This window comes from Arthroderma uncinatum (assembly GCF_011692745.1).
Source record: "Arthroderma uncinatum strain CBS 119779 chromosome Unknown scaffold2, whole genome shotgun sequence".
Classification (NCBI taxonomy): domain Eukaryota; kingdom Fungi; phylum Ascomycota; class Eurotiomycetes; order Onygenales; family Arthrodermataceae; genus Arthroderma; species Arthroderma uncinatum.
In genome coordinates, this window is record NW_022983864.1 from 3,887,226 (window position 1) to 3,908,498 (window position 21,273).

Genomic DNA, 21,273 nt, shown 5'->3' on the forward strand with positions numbered 1-21,273 from the left:
AAGTAGCGCGTAAATAATGGAGCTGGATGCTCGGGATCAGCATGTTCCTCTAGTTTCGGCCCCGGAAAGAGCTGAATTCCATGGGCTGATGCGAGATTGCGTTGAATACTGCTTGATAAAAGCGTCGGCTTGCCACTTTGATGCCATTAGAAGCTGCACTGTCAAAATATCTTAAGAATCTAAAGCTTCTATTCTTAATTTTGTCCTTTAGATTACCCTTAGATACTTGATAGAAACTCCAGAGTCTCCTGAGTATTCTTTTGCAGCAAAAAAAAAGCTGACTAAGCCGATGGAGGCACATTTAATTATTCAATATCAATCATAACTTTTGTTCGCTCAAGCTTGTCGACGGCCCCAGGTATAAATCACCTGGAGAGATAGTTTTGTCTTCTCGAATGGCCCCTATAGATCCTGGATCTGATGGTGTTTCGCATTATGAAATCCTTCATCTCCCGCACCCCCCAGTTTCTCTGAGGAAACAGGACATCAGAGCCGCATATCACCGCGCGTTACTCCAATATCACCCTGATAAATCTGGCTCGTCGACACCGTCGTCTCCCGGGGAGAAGGCAGGCAAACCACAAACCTTGAGTGGCGATCTACATACCCCTAAACTCGCGGCATTTCGCACCGTTGACCAAATTACAACGGCCTATAAGGTCCTCTCCAACCCCGCAGCAAAAGCAGAGTACGATAAACTGCTACTGCTATCAGGGTTCCGGAAGCCCAGTGCGACTGCTGGCGGAAATGAGGATGATGATCTAGTATTCCGCACTGGCCTAGAGGTTCTTGACCTTGATGACATGGCGATGGAAACCGTTATCTCGCAGTCGGGTGGGGAGGGGGAACAGAATACGACAGAGACGTGGTATCAAGGGTGTCGATGTGGTGACGAGAAAGGGTTCATGGTGACCGAGGAAGATCTGGAGAAAGAGGTCGAGAAGGGAGAGGTTATAATTGGATGTCGAGGATGTAGCTTGTGGGCAAAAGTGGTGTTTGCAGTCCATGAAGATGTGGATGGGTGAATCTAGGTTGTCAATATCGGACGAAAGATTCATGGAGAGAATGCCATCCGCACGTCAGTTGGGTTACTTCATCCAAAGCGCGCAATCCGCCCCGAAGCACACCTCCGACAGGCTTTACCTACTACTTCCTGCTAGGGAGGGCTCACTTGGAAAGGTGATCAGGCCCAGATGCAGGCATACGAGTCATGGGAAGAAAATATCGACTTCATCTGGTTATAAAGTGTCATACTCCCGACTACATACCATGCGGGTGAAGGCATGATATCCCGTTTGAGATGGGCCAACATGGCTTTCAAAGGCCTATTTATTCCGATGATCCATATATTCTTGAGCTAAGTTACTCTCTAGTGTGGTACTGGCGATGGGGTTTATTCCATTACTGGGGGATACCTACTGTTAAGCCTTGGGCTAAATATCTCATTAACAGATAGGCACAACCCTTCGATCATTAATATAGAGACAGTGTGAGCAATCACTAAGATAAGGCACGCCAGGAATTTCGAACATACATATGCCAACGGTTCGGTTATCAACCTTCACTCTTACCCTTTGGTTAGAGTGTAAAGTAATATTATAACGGTGTAGTGTGTGTTTAAGTGGCAATGCTGTTATATACTAGAAATAATGGAATAATATCATTAATTTTACCAATTGATAATTCATTCCAGTAACTACTTGCTACTTAGTCTATTAAATTTACATTAGGATTATCCTGTTAGATCATATACTAAACATAGATTGTTGTAGTTAAAATACATGTATCTTTCTATGTGGTTTTTCATATATATATATATATATATAAAGTGAATAGAAGGGATTAACCATGATATGTCAAATTCGTATTCTAGTTACAGTTAATCCATGAATACAGTTAATATGAGTTAGTAAACGTACTTGTTCAACAGTAAAGGTGGTAGAATTGCGGCTCAAACTGGCGGCTGCTTGTAATTGTTGTTGTTTAGTTAATAAAGATGGAAGTTAAATATTTACAGGCGCGTTCCTCAAATGTGCTTGGAAATCAGAACAAGTCACCCTCTTCTCCCGAAACCAAACTACTACCAAGCCCAAGATGTCGAAAACAGTTGAAATAACATCTACAGAGCAGTTTCTAACACTGCTCTCATCGACTCCCGTCCTAATAGCGGACTGTAAGCCATCCATCTTAACTACAGAAGCTCCCTTAGCCTGCCCCTCGCCACCCCACCACCACGTCCAAGAGCATCTCGAGCAGCTGCGTTTCCTTCGCCTCTTCTTCATTCTACTCTCTAACTAATATGTTTACTCTATAATAGTCTACGCGGACTGGTGTGGACCATGTAAAGCGATAGCTCCGGTATTCGAGAGTCTCTCGGCACAACATTCTGGTGCAAAGGTGAAATTCGTGAAGGTCAATGTCGACAACCAGCAAGAGGTCGCGGGCCTCTTCAATGTCACGGCGTACGTATTTGGCAGATACCCTATACCGAGCTCATGATAATCTCATGGCCGAGTAGAGTGAGAAGGCAGATGAAGAGGCAATGATTAACATTTACTTCTTTTTTGGGATAGCATGCCTACATTCATGATCTTCAAAGACGGCGAGGTTTTGCGGGAAGTGAAGGGAGCAGGAAAGGACGCCCTCACCAACATCGTTATGTTAGGTGTACGGGCTTCTAAAGGTGAAGATACTTCCGCTGGCCCAGCGGAGGGTGATGGCACAGCCTGGTTAGGTGCCCCAGTTCCGAGAGGTTACCAGGATATTACGGATGAAGTGGAAGTGAAGGGCATAGATATGCTCAACCGCGACGACGAAGCAGGACTTGGAAAGTGTCTATTCGATACTCAAGCACCAAGGACAGCCGAAACAACCAAAGCTGGGGATAAAGGAAAAGGAAAGGAAGAGATAAAACCAGACTGGGTTGAGAGTGACACGGACGAGCAGTTGATTGTGTTCATGCCCTTCCAATCCTCCATCAAGATCCATTCCCTACATATCACCTCGCTCCCGCCTTATAGTGATGACGACGAGGCACCTATGCGACCAAAGACGATAAAACTCTTCACGAACCACTCACATATCATCGGTTTCGAGGACGCGGACGATATAACTCCAGTTCAAACTTGCGAGATATCGCCCAAGGACTGGGACCCAAAGACTGGCACAGCAAAGGTTGAGCTCCGCTATGTCAAGTTCCAGCGAGTATCTTCCTTGGTTGTATATTTCGTTGATGGCGATGGAGACGGCGAGAAGATAAGAGTAGACCGATTAAGACTGATGGGCGAGAAGGGCGAGAAGCGAGAAGGCACTCTAGAGAAGGTTGGCGACGCGGAGTAGAGCAGTCTACTATACAGAAACCAGCTCAACCATTCATATATACCAGTAGCGTTAACACCTGACAATGAGAGCATTTTTAGACACGCAGATACGTAATTTTCACATATAAATTTTCATTCTCGAGACGTTCTAGCTAAATATACACAGCAAAAACGGTATATATAAAAAAGGATTGTTTGATCCCAAACCAAATGGCCATTCCAGTTGATAGTTATAGAACGACCAATAAAGTACGAATCAACGTGCAATTCATCTCTCTGGGACGCAGCTGACACCTAAATGGATAACATCATTGAGGAAACCGTCTGTACAGACAACTCCTGACGCATAGGTAACACGGGTAATGATAGAATCATTATATGCTGCGTTCGCCGCACGAGAGAGAGAAAGAGAGAAGAAAGCAAGAAGAAAGCGAAGAAAAATTCTTTTTATTGCGAAGTCTGCAGAAGGCGCGCTAGTCCGTATCAGGCAAGAATGTCGCGAGCAAACAGCGCAAACTCTCCGGCCCTCGCGTAATGCTGAGTCAGCAAGACATACTGTTCAGATTTTTCCTCGACTCGCGCTCTTGTTTCTCTCTTCTTTTTCTTCCTTCATGGCCAATGATGGGGTATACGGGAGGATAACTCTCGGTATCTTAGAAAATATAATAGGAAGAGACTGAGTGGCTTATATAGCCCAATGATCTCATTTGACAAATTTCTCTGAGGCCATATTTTCTTGCACGTTTCATTTTCACTTTTCGAGATAGGGATTGCTCGATGTCCTTATTTTTCTTCCTTTCTCACTGTGGGATAAATCGATTCGATCTTTAATGATAAGCGACTGGAATATCGTGACGTCACAGATGATCATTCCACTTTTTGCCGTGGGCCTTGGGTGATGGGTATCGGAGGTATGTCGAGGACTCCGCAGACATATCTACGGACACCAGGAAAGGATGAAAAATGGCTCCCTTTTTCCATGAGATAACGGTCCATAAATGCGATGCCATCGATCTGTCCTCGGTTTGAGGGAATTACTAGTTTAAGAACGTGCTGTCGAGTTCGATGGCAAGGTACGATCGCCTGATCTACGGAGTACCATGTGTATTCTCTTGCCCACGAGTGTTCTTCCGTTCCATGTGGCACTTTGGAGGCAAATTCCATACGAGTCCTTGTCCGAAGGATGAATATTGGGTATATTGGCAATAACCTCGTATGCTAGAGGAGCGCTAGGGCTTCTAGAAGGCAAAAGGTATTCGATAAAGATTCCAGCGTTTGATGTTTCATGATAATCGATGTTGCACGATTGATATGCATGCCATAGTTGGAATGGGGTCACTTCAAACCATCTGCGTGGCAGTTTGTCGCCTCCACCAAGTTATTTGCTTTGGAAGTACAGATGTATTCGTTTTAGAAGGATGGAGAAGATCGAGAAGGTTCATAGAAGACAAATAGACTAAAGATAGCCGATGGGTTGAACCGGAACTTTACCATCGACCAAACAGAGGGCGTCGATTCCATGATAAATCGATGGCAAATTCACAGTTCTGCAGAGTAATAATATTTGCCTCAATCAGTAGTTTCAGCGATATGTGGTACAACCGCAAATATAAGCGATCAGTGGGGTCTACCGAAGTTCAGATGAAGGAAGACGAACATGGAGAACAATGTTCAAGATCGACGACTTCATACTTTTGAATGCAAATCACTGGCGTGAATCAATAGTCCAATGTCTAATAGCGAGGAGAGACCGTGTGCTCGACCTTTGTGGGGGATATTCTGCAATTCTGCGGTTCTGGCTCTGTTAGCGCCTATATTCACTAGGAAGAACCTTGACGAGGCAATAAACTCCAGCAGATTGTGGTTTGGATGGATTTAGGGTTGAGTTGTACGCGGAGAGTGAGAAAGGTGGTAGGTGGAGGCGCAAGTCCGAATAGAATAACCGACGGGAAGCCTGTGTGCTTATCTCGTATTCCTTCCCCGTTGGTCGCCACAGGAAGAGCGGTCGGAGTTCAGCCATGCATGGAGTTGTCGTAACTCGGTATCTTCTTTTATCTGGTTGTAGTAGAAAATAAGCAACTTGAAAGGAGAATTGTAACCGGAACCGTAGGTTTATTTGCCGGTGCGCCCATCTCGTGTGTTCTTCCCATGTACCTTGCTGCCGGAACCCTGATAACTCCGGAATACTAAGGATATGATCAAGGAACATGCCTCTTCTCTATACTCCGTACCTTAGGACGATCTAATCGCGGTGGACCTCGCGGGAGTCTTCCTATTCAGTCACATGTCGTTAAGCCGAATAGCTTGATGCAAGTAACGTGAACGGCCAAGAGACGAATTTCGCCCAAAAATACATCCGAGACAAGTGCCAGCAGTTGGGCTTTCATATTCCATCAAGGGCGCGAGGCCAGTTGCACGGGGATGGATGGGGACGGGCCCCGGCACAGCTCGTATAGAGCGTAGGAACCGCTTTGTGGCCCAATTTGCTATTGGACGGAGATTTCCGCCTGGCGTTCTTGCTAGGACGTGCATCCACAGCACGGCAGATTTGTAGGCGCCTTTTCGACAGTGGCCAATGCATGAACTAGAAATTTTCACGACTTCCAGTCCAATTCACCATCTTAGTTTCTTTCATAAGTCATGTTGTTATACGGGGGAGGGCCGTAAAGAGAGACATGACCCTTCAGCTCCCTTCCCTGTGGTGGAATCGTATAACTCAACGAAGTCTGCTGAGTCGTGCTGCGTGTAAGATTCTAAACTGCAGCCGCCAAGCGCAGTCGGGTCATTACTAGCCCATGCGTATATTGGGGGGACTATTATGGCCAGCCCCCTCGGCCTATTGACAGCGTGCTCACTATCGCACTATGCAGAAAGTAGCTTCTCGTCACCGGCTCGGAAGTTGTTTCGAAGCACAGAGTAATGCATAAATGCACCTATATATACTCCGTATACCGGCCAACTTAACTCCATACACCGCTGAGTTCGACCACAGGCGCACACAGGCGAGAGAGGCGAGTTAATCCTTTAGTTAGCGGTGGACGGCTGTTAGTTAAGTGTTAGACTGATGTTTTACATCGCACTTGACTTTTGATTCTGTCGTCCTCTTGTGGACGCGCTATGTGGCGAGAAAAACGGCCTGGTTCAATCTAGAATCCAGCACTTGTTTAGTTCACGGCGTGATTAGGCGACACAGATGTTTCAGAGCGAGGACCACCACAGCAAGTTGTTAGTAACGAGAACGAGCGCAGGAATTCACCTTGCAAGGATAGAAATTTCTGTCGTTTCAATCGATAAGGAAACCCTTGGACGTTCGGAGATGGACGATAGTATGGTTCATGGGATCTTTAATATATGTGGTGCGTGAAGGTGACGAAACGATACTACGTAGATTGTCATTTATAGAAACTGTTTCAGTTCGCCGGCCAGGGACTTCTACAACTCCGAAAGAGCCTGTCTGTCCCAGTCAGGCCAGACTAGGACGGACTACCCGGGAGGAAGGTGTTTGCGTCGACGGCCCTTCCTTTGGTTCCGAACTGGCCTTGGGAGCGGCCTTGAATGCTGTGCTGATGCCAATGGTGACTCCTAGGGAAATTAAATATACGCACGATAAAGCGACTCCATGCACGAAAATATTTTATTTGCCGCCAGAGATCGGAAGACTTGTGCGTATATATCAACCTGGTAAGGCTATGTTCCCAACCTAGCCACACACCCTCCATGCACGACGGACCAATTGCCGCTGCTCCTCGACGTCCTGTTGTTGCCTTTCCCTGCCTGCGCATAGTTACTCCGAACTATCCTGGCCGTGGCCGGCCCTGGAGAACGCTGGATGGGCTTCTGGCGTGTTTCACAATATCCTTGGATCGAGGGACTAGTCGAAGTTAGCTGATATGCGCAGGTGGAGTAACATCACATTGTCTGGGTCAGGAACAGACTTTACTACGACTTGCTAGGGGCGGTAGCAAGGTTTCCTTCTGGTCGTTCTATTTCCACTTCCATGATTAGCGGCACTAGGATTGTGGACGCTAATTTTCTCTGGATCCAGGCCATAATGTGCCTATATTGATTTCGTAATATTGTCCAACGCCTCCAAGGCGATTCATTGGCGGGGATCAGAGCGGTCGTGTGCTTGAGAGTGTGCTTATGCACTCGCCGTACTCCATACGGAGTACAGCGAGAAGGATTCGATCAACACCTAAGATCTGGTGGTCAAAATAAGCCGGCGAAGAGGAACAGACTGGCCAGATATTTTACTTTTACCCCGGATCTTAGAGGCTCGTAAACCTCTTCGCACCCTGCAAGCCTGTCCTTCACATGCTTCTTTCGTTGCCATAAGTAATGCCGTGGGATGCCATCCATAATTTGCCATGAGGATTTGCCGCCATGTTGAGATCGACCTATACTCCGCCGGTGGAGACTGTGCTGTCCTCTAGTGATCGAATATCGTAACGCATTTGTCTCGATCTACCGATCTGTCGCCATCTCGTCGGCGGAGTCAATGGGTACCGGGCTCATCGAGGTGTCACAGCAGATCGTGATATCTTGGTCCAATTCTTTTGTGATGGTGATGCAACGTCCAGGCAGGGCAGGTTACATAAGCCGTATAACCATCCCCAGTCTGTAGTCGGTAGTTCAGGTTTATGACTACCTCCTCTGAATTGAACCTGTACTCCATGCGCAAAACAACGGCGCATGAAGCTGCAAGGCACGAAGCGGCTACTCGTTCGGCATTCTCTTGACCCGTGGCACTTGAGATGGTGAGATAGAGAGGTGAGATGTCGTTGTGTGTTCCGTACAGCCGTTGCCTCAACTGCCGCGACTCTCGTTTTCGTGACTCGATTCACGAGCGTTGCGCGTTATACCAAGCTTCCGGCTTGCGCTATCACGAACGAGATTAGATAGAGTGTCTGTGTGGGGGTTCTATTTTCGCCTGTAACACTGGGGTTGAAAGTATCTTGGAAGGTTTGCTGGACTGTTCCTGTTCCTGATCCCCCGCCGCCTGTGCCTGGAGGGGGAAGCACTTCCACCAGCCGAGAACGATGGGCAGAGTCGGAAGACTTCCAGAGAGGCGACCTCATCATCGGGCAAACGTCAACGGTTCGGCCCAGGGAAACGAGGCGGCCAAAGAAGGTTGGATGAACAATCGGTCGTGTCTCACGGACCTAGCTGGATCCGTTGAAGATACAAGCCAAAAAAAAAAAAACACAAATCGAAACACGATCGGCGTTACTCCGACGGGGTCTTTTATCTACGCGAGAAAGCTTGCCTCGAAAGGTACGTGCAGCAGCAGCTTTCCGGGCGGTGACTATCAGAGATTTCATGTTGTTATCACCGTCCGTCGGTTGGATACGTGCATGCAGATAGAGGAGATATCGCACAAATCGGAGCAATACGCAAGGCACGCACAGTCACATCACATTCTGCATCGTGAAATATGTGCACGTCTGCGTGCTTGCTGTGTGGTACTGCCATTCGCATAGCTGCAGGGGAATCCACCAGTTAGAGTACGGGCCTCTGGATGAAAACAGCAAAATGACTATCGAAGGTCAATGCATGAGCAGACGCCGGTAGTTGCTGCGTCTAAGAGCAGATTCGACGCAACGAAACCGGGGGTTACCTTGGGATAGAGGTGGGAGGTCGAACAAAGCATCTAATCAGTCTGGACACAAATTGTGGACGGAGCGAGCGTATCTGCTTCCCCGGCCCATTTGGAGGATAGAGTTTAGGTCATTGCAGCACAAGATAACAATAGTGTCAACTCATCAAGGATTTGATGCACGGCTACTAACTAATAGTGGTGCTATCACAGCTATCACGGCTAGTTATGACAGCGCGCCGGGGCAAACAAAGAAGGCATGATGCATGCTTTGACACTGCGGCTGGTACCCGACAGATGGGTGATCGGGAGCCCCTCGCTTCTTCCTGAGTTTTGGCCTAGTAAGGGAGTACCTTGTTTGTCAATTCGACTCGGAGAGGTGCCCTGGTTCTTGCTGCTCTCTTGCTCGACGATCATCCAGAAAAGATAATTCGATTGATATGGTTAAACATAACGGGTAAGTGAATCAAGTCAATTACAGGTGAACGCCAATTGGGGAAGCGAAGAAGCTTTTCCATTGCAGAGCTCAGAACGGTTCGTTTAACCTCATGGAGTGTTCATCGACCAGACGTTGCTTTTTCAACAGAGTTTTGATGTTCATATTCTACCGTTGAAGGGAAGATGACAAAAAAATAGGTTTCTGATACTTATGAAATCTTTCTTATCTTTTCTTTTTTTTGTCTTTCGATTTTTTCTCTGCAAGCTGTGTCAGAAAGTATACGGCACAAGAAACTGTGCAAATATGGATCCTTCGTGGGCAATCATTCATACCTTACTCGTTCTTTTTTTAGTGAAGCAGTGGGCCGTCATCACCGACGAGGCGGCACACGGAAAGGGAAAAAAAAACAAAAATTCGATGTACGCCAAACAGAAATCGTCCCTTAAACGACAGTCAAGAGACAGCGCAGGAATTGAGATTGCTTTTCGGGCGGCTTTTCCTTCAACGGCGCTTCTGTAATATTGCCATCGAGATCGCATGGCAGCATGAATGGCTCTAGTTGGACAGCTCGACCAAACACAAGGCACACTCTCGCCGTATACTCCATCTGACAGCACGCAAGTCTCTCCCGCCGGAACGGGTTGACATGAATGGGCTTTTGTTCTAAAAAAGTCTTAGATGCTAGCGTTTGGAGTGGTCACTTTTTGAGGGTTGAGCGCGTGTGCTCTGTCTCTGCCCGTGCCAGCAAGACGCAGAGACGAAGCAGACATGTAAGAAACGGACGACCGAGAGTCCACGAATCGCATCTGCCGCAGTGAGCATCCTGGCGCTCGACTCTAACCTCCGCATTTTTCCCGTCGAGTTTCATGTCCACAAAGTGGCTTTAGGCCGGTGGACCCCGGTACCAGATACTTATATGGAATTATAGCAAAAGGTTGATTTCACACGGGCGTGCTGAAATGGGGATGGAGAGCGCATCGGCTCCTTCACAACTCATCGCCCAATCTGGCTGCAGGAATGAGATGGCGTCCTCCGTCCTGCGTCCTGTCATCGTCGCCCGGCGTCGATGGGCTTTAACCCCCAGTGCTGGGTTCGCCGGCCCACACACACCGCCATCACTATCACCATCACGATTTCACGGATGCTGGCTGCTCGCTCGGTCAGCGGCGATCCAATAGCAGCGCCAATCTGGCGTTCCTGAAGGTTAATGGCCGAGCACACCCTCAACCCTCTTGACTGCCACCAGCCAACGCGTATGGACAACTCCGTACCTCCGTACGTTTTTTTCCCATGTACTCCGTACAAGATAATGCATTATACATACACAGCATACGCAGGAAAAATAATTAATGCTTAATATGTACCGCGCCAGATGCATGATATTACGTATGTCCCGTTCCTGTTCTTTTTTTTCTTCTCCCTTGCACTCGGAGCACAGGGTTGGCCAGGAAGGGCCACAGCCCCTGCCAGGCAATCTCGTTGGCTCACTGGCTGCTGGGGGGGTCGAGGGACATGGTGTGCCTCGTTGACCGCTGCAACCCACCGGCGATGCCAGCAGGGCACGCAGGCCAGGGCCACGCCCAAGGAGGGACCAAGGGAGGACCGCAGGCGTGTGCTGGGAGCAGTGCTGGAGTCGCCTGGGATCAGCAGTGCGATGGTTAGCCTTCCTAGCGTTGTCTTCCGGTGGAGTCCCAGGCTGCGCCATCCTCCGACCAGCGGCCCCAGACCAACTAACGAGGTTTGTTAGTTACATCCACCCCAAGGCAAGCATATCCATTATTGTGCAATTACAATCGGCATGGTTACTGGGCCGTCGTAGCGTCGTCTGGGCTAGCAAGCCCACTGGGCCACTGGACCTCGCCCGCGTCCGCTCGACCGCTCACTGGGTGGCCGCCAGCGTGTCTTAACGGTTCATGCTACTCGCCGGATTGGCAACCTACCCTGGAAAGAGAGAGTGATTGACACACCACACACTCTCTTCTTCTGCCTCTCTCTTCCTCTTCCCATGCTTTCTTTTTTTCTTCTCATCTTACCCTTTCCCTTTTCTCACCTCTCCCACTCCCATACAGTCTTTGCCCTTTCCTTTCTTTTTCTGAGCCACACCTCCATTCTGCGTTAATTTACCAGTTCTTCCCTCCCCGTCGTTCGTTTCCACCCTCTGATTTGGACAAAAACTTTCGCCCAGTCACTCACTTTTAGTTCACTAATTCTTTTTTCCTCTTCTTCGCCTTGCCCGTCACTGCCTTTACTTATATCATCTTATCCATATTCTTTTTTTAATATTTTCTTTGCTTCGTTTGTTTTATATTACTTTACGCTGTTCGCCTGCCTCTTTTCCCAACACAGGCTTCCTCAGTCATTCCTTAATTCTTATTTACTCCCCTCCCCCTCCAGACGTTGGTGTCTCTCTTCTATCACCGAGGAATACCTTCGAATCCAGCAAGCCGTTCGTTACAGCCTAGAAGATATACCAGTGCTTTGTTATGTGTGGTGGACAAACGGCCCTCGACTACTACTACTGAAACCCGACGAAAGCAGCATTTGTGCCTCTGCTTCTGAATAATAATCGCATCCTCCCAAGTGCACATCCTGTCACTCCTTATCGAATCTCGAATTCTATACATTCCTTTGATACGCACGCTATCCGGACTTATCTCGTCAAGGGAGGACTATACAACAGTGTTCTAATACCTTTTTCTTCTTCCTTCGATTGACCATATATATCTTTAATTGGTACGTGGTTGAACAAAAAGGAAGCAGCAGTTTATGATCTGAAGAGTTGCTTTGGGAATCCCTTGCAGGTAGCTGATATTTGAACGGATTGGCAGATTATTTTGTCAACTCCTTCGCAATGGACCCATCCTGTGTTGCCCAACAGGCAGCCGGAACAGTTCAGCCTTCGTTCTACTACTACAACCCTGAGCCTGAGTCGCGTCATGGCCAGCACGCATTCTTCACTCCTCACCCAAACGAGTACCAGCACGCCCAGAACCAGATGATGATGGTCCAACCCCAGATCCCACAGCAGTACGCTCAGCACCACCACATGCAGCCACAACTACACCTACACCCATCCGAACAGCAGAACGGTGCGCAATTCCGACCACTCAGCGCAAAGGGCTACCTATCGACGCCCACCACGACAAACAGCCCATCTCCATCTCCACAGCCAATGCACATTAAGCCTAGCGTTTTCCTGCACGGCTCACCTGGACTCTTGTCCCTGGACACTAACTGTGGCTGGGCTGACGCGAACGGATTCCCATCAACGCCTCCATTGTCAACTTCCGGCAGCAGCATCAGCAGCCCTCCATCAAGTTGTGGTATGTTGCACACCCCAGTTGGCGGCGAGACTTTCCGTTTGGAAGGCATCGAGGGTGTCAAGGAAGGCTGTGAGACGGACGTGGAACTCGAACTCCTGTCCGACTCTCACTGGAATCGCTCTGCCTCGCCCGAGATGACGCCTCGTAAGTTAATCCCTCCTTATCGCTCCTTGTGTTTGATGGGGAGTGTGTTTTCGTCTGATGTATACTAACGCTTGGCAAAAGTGTACGTCCGTCCCTTTTCGGTACAATCCAACGCCAGTTTACAGCCCGCCGAGACCAGCCACCAAAGTGCTAATAGCGGCACCGAGGGCGGGTCTTCGCTTACCTCATCATCCTCGCGCTCACCTTCTCGTTCTCCCATCCTCACTTCTTCCCTTCTACACGAGACGCCCACGCCTTCGTTCTCCTCGCAGCCCTCCAGCACCGACTTCTGTGACCCACGGCAGCTCACTGTCGAATGCCCAGTTCTCTCGCTGCCCGTTCCCGACTTCCCGCCGCTCCCGCCGCTCTCGACCGTTGACGAGGAAAGGTCTCGGTTTGACGGCTTGCTCGGCACCTCTTCGTTGAACTGTAAACTAGAACATAGCCTCACCGTTCCTGGCCTCGACCACACGGATGACACGCTTGAAAGCCTATCTACCTTCGACGCCATCTCAGATCTCGACTCTGAAGACGAATTCGTCAACGGCATAGTCAATTTCACCCCCACCGAGAACGCCTTTTTCTTGGGTGACAAACGCCGACGCATCACTAGCAACAGCAACTCTCATGAAGACGACCTCATAAGTGAACAGAGCTTGGAAGATCTGGAAGACGGTGACCTGTTCGCCCGTTCTTGCATTCCACTTCCAGAGTTCGACACCCTTGACCAGTGCATGGTTGCTGGAGATATGAGGACGAAGAAGCGAGTTTCTGCTACCGGCAGACGTGTTAACAAGCAACTGCCCTCCACTCCCGAAGACAGTGACGCTGATAACCTGGGCTCCATAATACAAGCTGCCCAGAACAACGTTAACGGCCGCACCGCCCACACTGACTCTTCTTCCACACAGGCTCAACAGCAGTCTGGTGCACCAAGCCATGAAAGCTCAGAGACCAACCCACAGAGCACCGCCTCTTCGGAGACTCCCGCTCCTACTCCCATGCTTCCCGTTGGTCGTCGTGGCCGCAAGCAGTCCTTGACCGAGGACCCCTCCAAGACATTTGTCTGCACTCTTTGCTCTCGCCGCTTCCGTCGCCAGGAACACCTCAAACGCCACTACCGCTCCCTCCACACCGAAGACAAGCCATTTGAGTGCCAGGATTGTGGAAAGAAATTCTCTCGCAGTGACAACCTAGCCCAGCACACCCGTACCCACGGCGGCTCTGGTATGCCCATGACAATGTCAGATCACCACCCTGAATCATCTCCGTTCGATGACCAGGACGCTGGTGCCTTAGGTGCCGTTCTCTATGAGGTTGCCCAGGCTGCTGCCAACAAGTCGACGACCAGTGAATCGTCAGATAGCGGCCTCTCCGCCCGCGAAACCCAATCCCCTACGCCATTCACAAACCGAAAACGCCCACTCAAGAAACGCAAGCGTGAAGCATCTGAGTAAAAAACTCGCTTAGCTCTCGCACTTCGCGTTAATGGATAATGATTTTCTTTTACAACAAAGTTATTCCTTCCGAGTCGCAAAAGACATCGGACATATATAAATCCATGGGCATTCAATAAACTTCTCACTCATATATCTGGCGTACAACTCATAAAGGGGATGGTGTTTCGGGACTGGCGTTCTTAGAAGGTGCACTTCTTCCCCAAAGGATCGCTTTGGGCTATTTTTTTCGACAGACAATCATCTCATTCAACCATGGTTGCATCTCGTCGCATTTAGGAACGCTGCGTACATTGCACGGGCCTTTCCTCTTAATTCTTTTAGATACTTTGCATTGCTTCTACCCTTCTTGACTACTTACAACCTTTTTAATACCTTCTCACACTCGAACAACCGTTAACCATACGTGGAATCATCTGCATTCTACGGTGTCTTGGACACAGTTTACCCAACCATTACCTTATGTTCGCAAATGCTTGCTGGTTCTAGCATATTATCATTCCCTCCTCTCACCACTCTCAAACTCCTACCTTCCGCTTCTTATGCATAGCTTTGTACTTGTGTGATAATATTATTGTAATCGCCTGTTTCATTCATTTTTTTTTAATTCATGGCCATTGTTTTTGCTCCTATTTAGCTTTCTTCTTGATTTATGACTTTTATGCCACACTGCTTGCTGCCTCGTGCACACGCGAGCTCCGCGTGATACTTAATTATACCTCTGCATCGTATCACTATATCTTTTTATATCTTCTTATCCCGTCGCTACGGTACTATATTTAGCCTTGCACTTCCTCCTGACTCGTTCAGTTTTCTTGACATCTCTGTTGTTCCGCGATACTTCCTTCTTCGAGAGCGACCGTTACATACTTTTTCTTTTGTACTTCAATGTAAAAACTAAATATTAAAAAAAAAAGAATTTTTCTCATTGATATTGTCCAGTACATAGTATCTAAACTTGTTCTTAGTAGATTTTGTAGAAGGCTTTCTGTGGGGCAAAAGGCGTGTACTCAATTTTGACTGCAAGTACAACCCACCACTAGAAAATATCGAGAGCCTGAATTTCTCTTATAATATTAGGACCACTGACAATAGTCTCATATTCTGTCTGGAGGAATTTAATACCCATACAGCTTAACCCGGTCTCTGAACTCCGAATACATACAAAATAAGCCCAGCATCCTCCCAAAAGCAGCTTGTCGCCAGCCGACCAAATTTTCTAGTTAATAGACCAGATCAACCAACGCCATGCCAGAAAAGCTGAATGTCATAGCTTTAATATCAGGCGGAAAGGATTCACTCTACACTACCCTCCACTGCCTGAAGAATGGACACAAAGTCGTTGCGCTTGCAAATTTATACCCCCCACCACGCCCAGGAAGACCCGGAGCAAAAGGTGACGAAGCTGAGGAAGATGAAGACCTAGACAGCTACATGTACCAAACCGTCGGCTATAGTATGATTCCTCTTTACGAATCAGCTCTGGATATCCCTTTATTTCGAGAAGAGATACGCGGGAGTGCCATTGATACCTCGCGAGACTATTATTATCGACCCGACCCAAACATAGGGGACGGAACTGATCAGGCCCAGAACAACGAAAAGGGACAAGATGAAACGGAATCTATCTACCGGCTGCTTCGACGAGTTATGGATGCCCATCCGGAGGCAAATTCTGTCTGTGCAGGTGCCGTCTTGTCTACGTATCAGAGAACAAGGATCGAAAACGTCGCATTACGGTTAAACCTCATTCCGCTTGCATGGCTGTGGATGTATCCGTATCTTCCCCCACCAGTACAGCGTGGGAATTATGATGCTGGCCCCTGCGCTACAGCTTCTAGAGTACCTGTTACAGGACTGCTGGATGATATGGCTGCATGTGGATGTGAAGCGAGGATAATAAAAGTAGCAAGCGGAGGACTGGATGAAGATAATCTATGGGGAGACCTTGCAAGTAAGGATGGAGCAGTGAGGAGATCTATGGTAAAGAAATTGGGACGATTCTTGGAAGAAGGAGTCGAAGCTGCTGTGTTGGGTGAAGGAGGGGAATACGAGAGCCTTGCCCTGGATGGCCCACAGGTTTTATGGAAGAGGAAGATCCAAGTCGATTCTGTGGAGAGCAAGGTGGGAGAAGCAGGTGTGGCCTTTTTAACTATTCGGGGTGCTAGGTGTGTCGAGAAGGAGGCTGTTCCGGAGAATGGAGATAAACCAACCTTGGATGATGTGAGAGTACCTCGGATTTTCGATGACGAGTTTAAACGGGTTCTCGATGCCACGAAAGTGCATTGTGTGAAGCAGGATCCATCGCCATTTCAGAGACAGATAACAAAAAAGTATGAGGGAGCTGCCGTATACTCCAAGGGGACTGGGGTATGCTTGAATGTCTATAACATCACTGCACCCGAAGCAGGGAATGGAGCTTCCAAGCAAATGGAAGGAATCAAAGACAAACTGGCAACCCTCCTGAGTTCTCAAAAGAAGGTGGATGGGCAAGCACTGACTGCCGATGATGCTATTTATGCCACGATTTTGCTCCGATCAATGGGTGATTTTGCGCCGGTTAACACAATATATTCAAAGTTATTCACCTTGCCAAACCCTCCGGCAAGGGCGACTGTGGCATGCGGCGACAGTTTACCTATTGGAGTTGATATCATGGTATCCTTTACTTTATATTTAGGTGAAAGGTCCCTCCGACAGGCACTTCACGTCCAATCTCGGTCCTACTGGGCTCCGGCAAATATAGGGCCTTATTCCCAGGCTGTATATGCTCCGGTGCAGTCTAATTCTGGGGCTATGCAAACGGGAGGATTTGTTTATATTGCCGGCCAAATACCGCTGATGCCTAGCTCGATGCAAATATTCCCCCCGTCTGAAGAGACGGAAGGCCCCCTAACAACCTTCTCTTCTCAGGCTGTTCTATCTCTACAGCATTTATGGCGAATAGGGAAGGCTATGGAAGTAAAATGGTGGATGGGGGCCGTGGTATTCCTTTCCACCGGGGACGAGGTACGGTCCAAGGCTGCTGCTGCCTGGACTATATGGGAACAGATGAATGAGGACCGCAGCACTGAAGATCTGGAAGATGACGATGATTCCTCCAACTTTGATGTCTGGAATATGAAATACGGACGACAATATGGCCAACCAAAGACAGAGGTCACCACACGCCCACTGCCCGATTTTAATATCGTCAAGGGGAAGCTGACTATACCGTCCTTCTTCGCTGTCGAGGTTGATGAGCTACCTCGAGGAAGTAGCATCGAATGGCAAGGTCTTGGACTAAAGGCAAGCAGCATTGCTTTAGTTTACGATCAGGTCGACGAGCTACAGATCATGCACGCATCCGGCCCCGACTTTGGAAGCTATACATCTATAGCTATCACGGCGAAACCCGACATCGATTTCAGAGCCTCCATGCAAAAAGCACGGCGGATTGCCGCGGATAAGCTGTCCCAAGGAAGTACCTTTTCCCATATGGCTATTTATACACCGTACGCCGCGGAGCTTGATGTCTGGGACGGGCAGGTGATACCGTGCAAAGCTGTGTATGGGCCTAGAGCTGAAAATCTTGCGGGTGGACTTGTTTTCCAAGCATCCTAGCCCTTTAGATATAGCATATGAAAATAAGAGACGGGGTGGCCTCCCCTGGTTCGTCGAATAATTGGGCAGAGATGTCTCTTCCAGCAGACTTGACATGCGTAAGGGGCGGTTTCACCTTCCAAGCCCGAATGGTGATAAATATTTAATGAATATTCACCCACCGCGACCCCTTGGATATAATTTGTGTTGCACAGCAGCCAGATATTAATTAACTGAAAAAATATATAGAAGAACAGCCGTTAAGAGTCCCTGGTACATGTAATATTTCGTCACTGTAGATTAAACATTGGACTAGTCATCCGAGTGGACTAAATTTGGTGTGAGTTGTCGCATGCAGCCAAGGAATAAACTATTCGGCCAGCATACAAAAAATGGTGTTGAACGTTTGATCTATTCAAGTTTACGTCCGTCTTCAAATTAATTGTCGAACCCTGCACCCGAGGGCTAGGAGCGAAAATACCTGCTTATCGGTGTATGGGTGAAGAATGGAAGCAAGCCGTCCCCATCCGGCCTACTTCGGAACCGTTTTGAGCAAAATCTACAGCTCCTCTATGATGGGATGGCAACCCATGAGCTCACGAACGAGGGCGAGCCAGAATGCCCATCAGCTATAGAAATTGCGCAGGAAGCCCGGTCTCATCGCCTCCCTCAACGATCGCCGCATCCGTATCACCGATGGAACCAGGATAACGCGACCACGTCGACGACCGATTCGGGGGAGAGCCTTTATGCGTGGAGGAAGCCGTTCAAGACACCAAGTGACAGTGGGACGGAGGCGGACGATGAGGCAAATGGCGTTTTGAAGCGACTGCCTGCGCCGCCGGTGAGCCGGAGGATAGAATATCGGTTCAAACGAGGCGATGGCGAGGAGGTTATCACGGAGCGAAAGGGACATGGAAATCTAGCCGTCTCCCGGCGTTCTAAGAAACGCAGAGCTGGGACTCCGGATACAGAGGAGCTGGAATTTCATATATCGATTGGGGCAAGACTTAGGATTGAAGTGTTGCGACGTATTTGCGAAACTGGACTTATACTTGGTGTTGCATTTACGGTGATGTTACGGCGTGGTGTCCGCTCGGTGGTAAAAGCCTGGTTAATAGGTAAGGAAATGCGAATTTTTAGAGGACGATAGGCTGTCGTTTGGTACTGGGACTGATTGATTGGTGTTTTGTCTAGAATTGTCTGTCTTTTCGCTCCTGATATTGGGGCTCTATGCCATATTCCCGCTCCGGAGGTGTCCATATGGCAGCTATCGTACGAAATTGAAAAAGATTATAGCCTTCCCGTTCTCGAGGGATATCGATCCGGCACCTTTGATATACCCGATATTGATACCTGTTTTGACAGCTCTTTCGCTAGGGCCGTCCTGTGGTGGTCTTGTCTTACTGAATATTATTTTGAGTCTCTCCTCGTTACCTGCAGCAACTATCCCTCTCTACGACTTTGGAAGCTACAGTGCGATGCACTGGCTGATCACCGCCACCCCACTCCTCATCTCAGAGAGCCTACCATGCCATAGCCTTAAACAATCCATGTTGGAGCTTGGGCTTGAACCAGAGCTTCTGATACTGATCTTCCCCCTTCAAAAATCAACAATCTCGATTGTCGAATACCTTGTTACTTCAAGTTTATTGCCGACAGAAGTACAGCTGCTGGGGACTGCATTGATCAACGTGCTACTTGTTTCCCAGTCCCCACAGGCGCAGATCCTCAAGGCCCTGGTCTGGCTAGGCGGACTTTGCATCTTCGTTACATGCAAGCACATGTTGCTGTGGGAGGTGACTTTGGCAAGGATCCCGTCATGGAAATTCCGTCGAGCATCAATTCAAACGACTGACGACGAACATATATTGAGTGCCATAGATCGTCAGGTTTGCCATACCCTAAGCCATCCCTTTTCCGCAGACCAGGCATCTGAGAGCGAATCTCAAGTGGATGTGGCTAGAACGAGAGGCCGTCGAGCTAGCGTTCTATATAATAACTTTACGAAACTTATGACGGCGGAGGTAGATCTCGACAAGAGAATCTTTAAGCGATCTGGTTCGACTCAACAGTCCGTTTCGATGGTGGAAAACGACACCAAAAACGAAGGGAGTATGGATAGCGTGGACGACCGAACACAGCTTTCTAGGACGAGCAGTCAACACATTCAGTTTTCTAGCAAAGCAGGAGGGACGACGCCCATCCGAAGAACGACTACGAAAGGTGGCCGACGCAAACGAATGATCCCACCAAGCATGCGAGCGTTTCTCTCCCTCACGACGGAGCAAGCCACCATTCGAAAATGGGCGTATGCGGCGTATTCTTATGTTATGGTTATCCTGATAATCATGGTCCCGGTACGGTGGTATGTGGGCAACTATGCCCTTGGTGGGCGGGAGCCGTTCGGCTGGGCGGTAGGGTACCTGTTCGGGAACATCCCGTCCCTCAGATTCACGCTGCTTCTGTGGGGTATGGAGGTTTGGGCCTGCATCCCGCCACGGACATACGACAGTTCGGCATCCTGTCATCTGGGCTGGGTAGAGCATCTCCGCCGCGACACCGTTGGTGAAGCGAACACCCGACTATTCCTGTGCGGCTATTGCATACTTATGCTAGTTTTCGGGCTGTCGTTGGTGTCCCGGCTCTCCCGCGTCGTCGAGGTTGACACACGCCGAAAGATCTTCCACGGCATGATGGTTGCCATGTTTTTCCCGACGGTCTTCATCGACCCGGCCTTTGTGGCTCTGTCGTGTTCGCTCGTCCTTGCGATCTTCCTCCTCCTCGAGCTCTTCCGTGCGTCCCAAGTGCCGCCGCTGGCTCGAGAGCTGTCGTCCTTCCTCGCACCGTACGTCGATGGCCGTGACCATCGTGGACCCGTGATTGTCTCTCATATCTTCCTCATGCTGGGCTGTGCTCTGCCCCTCCTGCTTAGCCTTGCTGGAACACCCCATGTTGGCACAGCCCCGTGGGAAGGATGGGAGGTTGAAAGTCGAGATATTAGCATGGTTAGCGGGATAGTCTGCGTTGGAATGGGTGATGCCGCAGCCTCCCTAGTTGGCCGACGATATGGCCAACGTCGGTGGTTCTGGGGTGGCGACAAGAGCATCGAAGGGAGTCTTGCGTTTGCTGCGGCTGTGTTCGTCGGTCTGGTGACGGCGCGTATCTGGCTGGTGGTCGGGGGGTGGGAGACTGATGTACACTGGCTGTTGACGATAGCAAAGTCTGCCTTTGCGGCAGTGGCATCGAGCTTCATGGAGGCCGTCTTGACGGGAGGTAATGATAATGTGGTTGTCCCCCTGGTTCTATGGTTGCTGGTGCGTGGTTTGCGGCTATAACATCTACTTTGTACAATATAAAAGGGATCTGAGGATATCTGCTAAAATAATGCCTTTACGACTATAATAGATAC

General features: G+C 48.9%; 4 protein-coding genes across 4 annotated transcripts; all 4 read left to right on the forward strand.

The window, feature by feature from the left end:
- Positions 1-395: 395 nt before the first annotated feature.
- GIQ15_03153 (diphthamide biosynthesis protein 4) lies at positions 396-1,025 on the forward strand (the record flags this gene model as incomplete). The annotated part of the gene is made up of 1 exon (XM_033550570.1): positions 396-1,025. The coding sequence occupies one exon, from the start codon at positions 396-398 to the stop codon at positions 1,023-1,025; it is 630 nt and encodes a 209-aa protein (XP_033407731.1).
- A 1,069-nt stretch (positions 1,026-2,094) lies between these two features.
- GIQ15_03154 (thiol-disulfide exchange intermediate) lies at positions 2,095-3,339 on the forward strand (the record flags this gene model as incomplete). Its single annotated transcript, XM_033550571.1, has 3 exons — positions 2,095-2,173; positions 2,318-2,462; positions 2,574-3,339. The coding sequence occupies 3 exons, from the start codon at positions 2,095-2,097 to the stop codon at positions 3,337-3,339; spliced, it is 990 nt and encodes a 329-aa protein (XP_033407732.1).
- An 8,867-nt stretch (positions 3,340-12,206) lies between these two features.
- GIQ15_03155 (MrgA) lies at positions 12,207-14,279 on the forward strand (the record flags this gene model as incomplete). The annotated part of the gene is made up of 2 exons (XM_033550572.1): positions 12,207-12,822; positions 12,904-14,279. The coding sequence occupies 2 exons, from the start codon at positions 12,207-12,209 to the stop codon at positions 14,277-14,279; spliced, it is 1,992 nt and encodes a 663-aa protein (XP_033407733.1).
- Positions 14,280-15,527: 1,248 nt separating this feature from the next.
- On the forward strand, positions 15,528-21,199 carry GIQ15_03156 (uncharacterized protein; the record flags this gene model as incomplete). Its single annotated transcript, XM_033550573.1, has 4 exons — positions 15,528-17,807; positions 18,178-18,201; positions 18,331-18,982; positions 19,242-21,199. 4 exons carry the CDS (start codon positions 15,528-15,530, stop codon positions 21,197-21,199), a joined length of 4,914 nt encoding a protein of 1,637 aa, XP_033407734.1.
- Between the last annotated feature and the right edge of the window lie 74 nt (positions 21,200-21,273).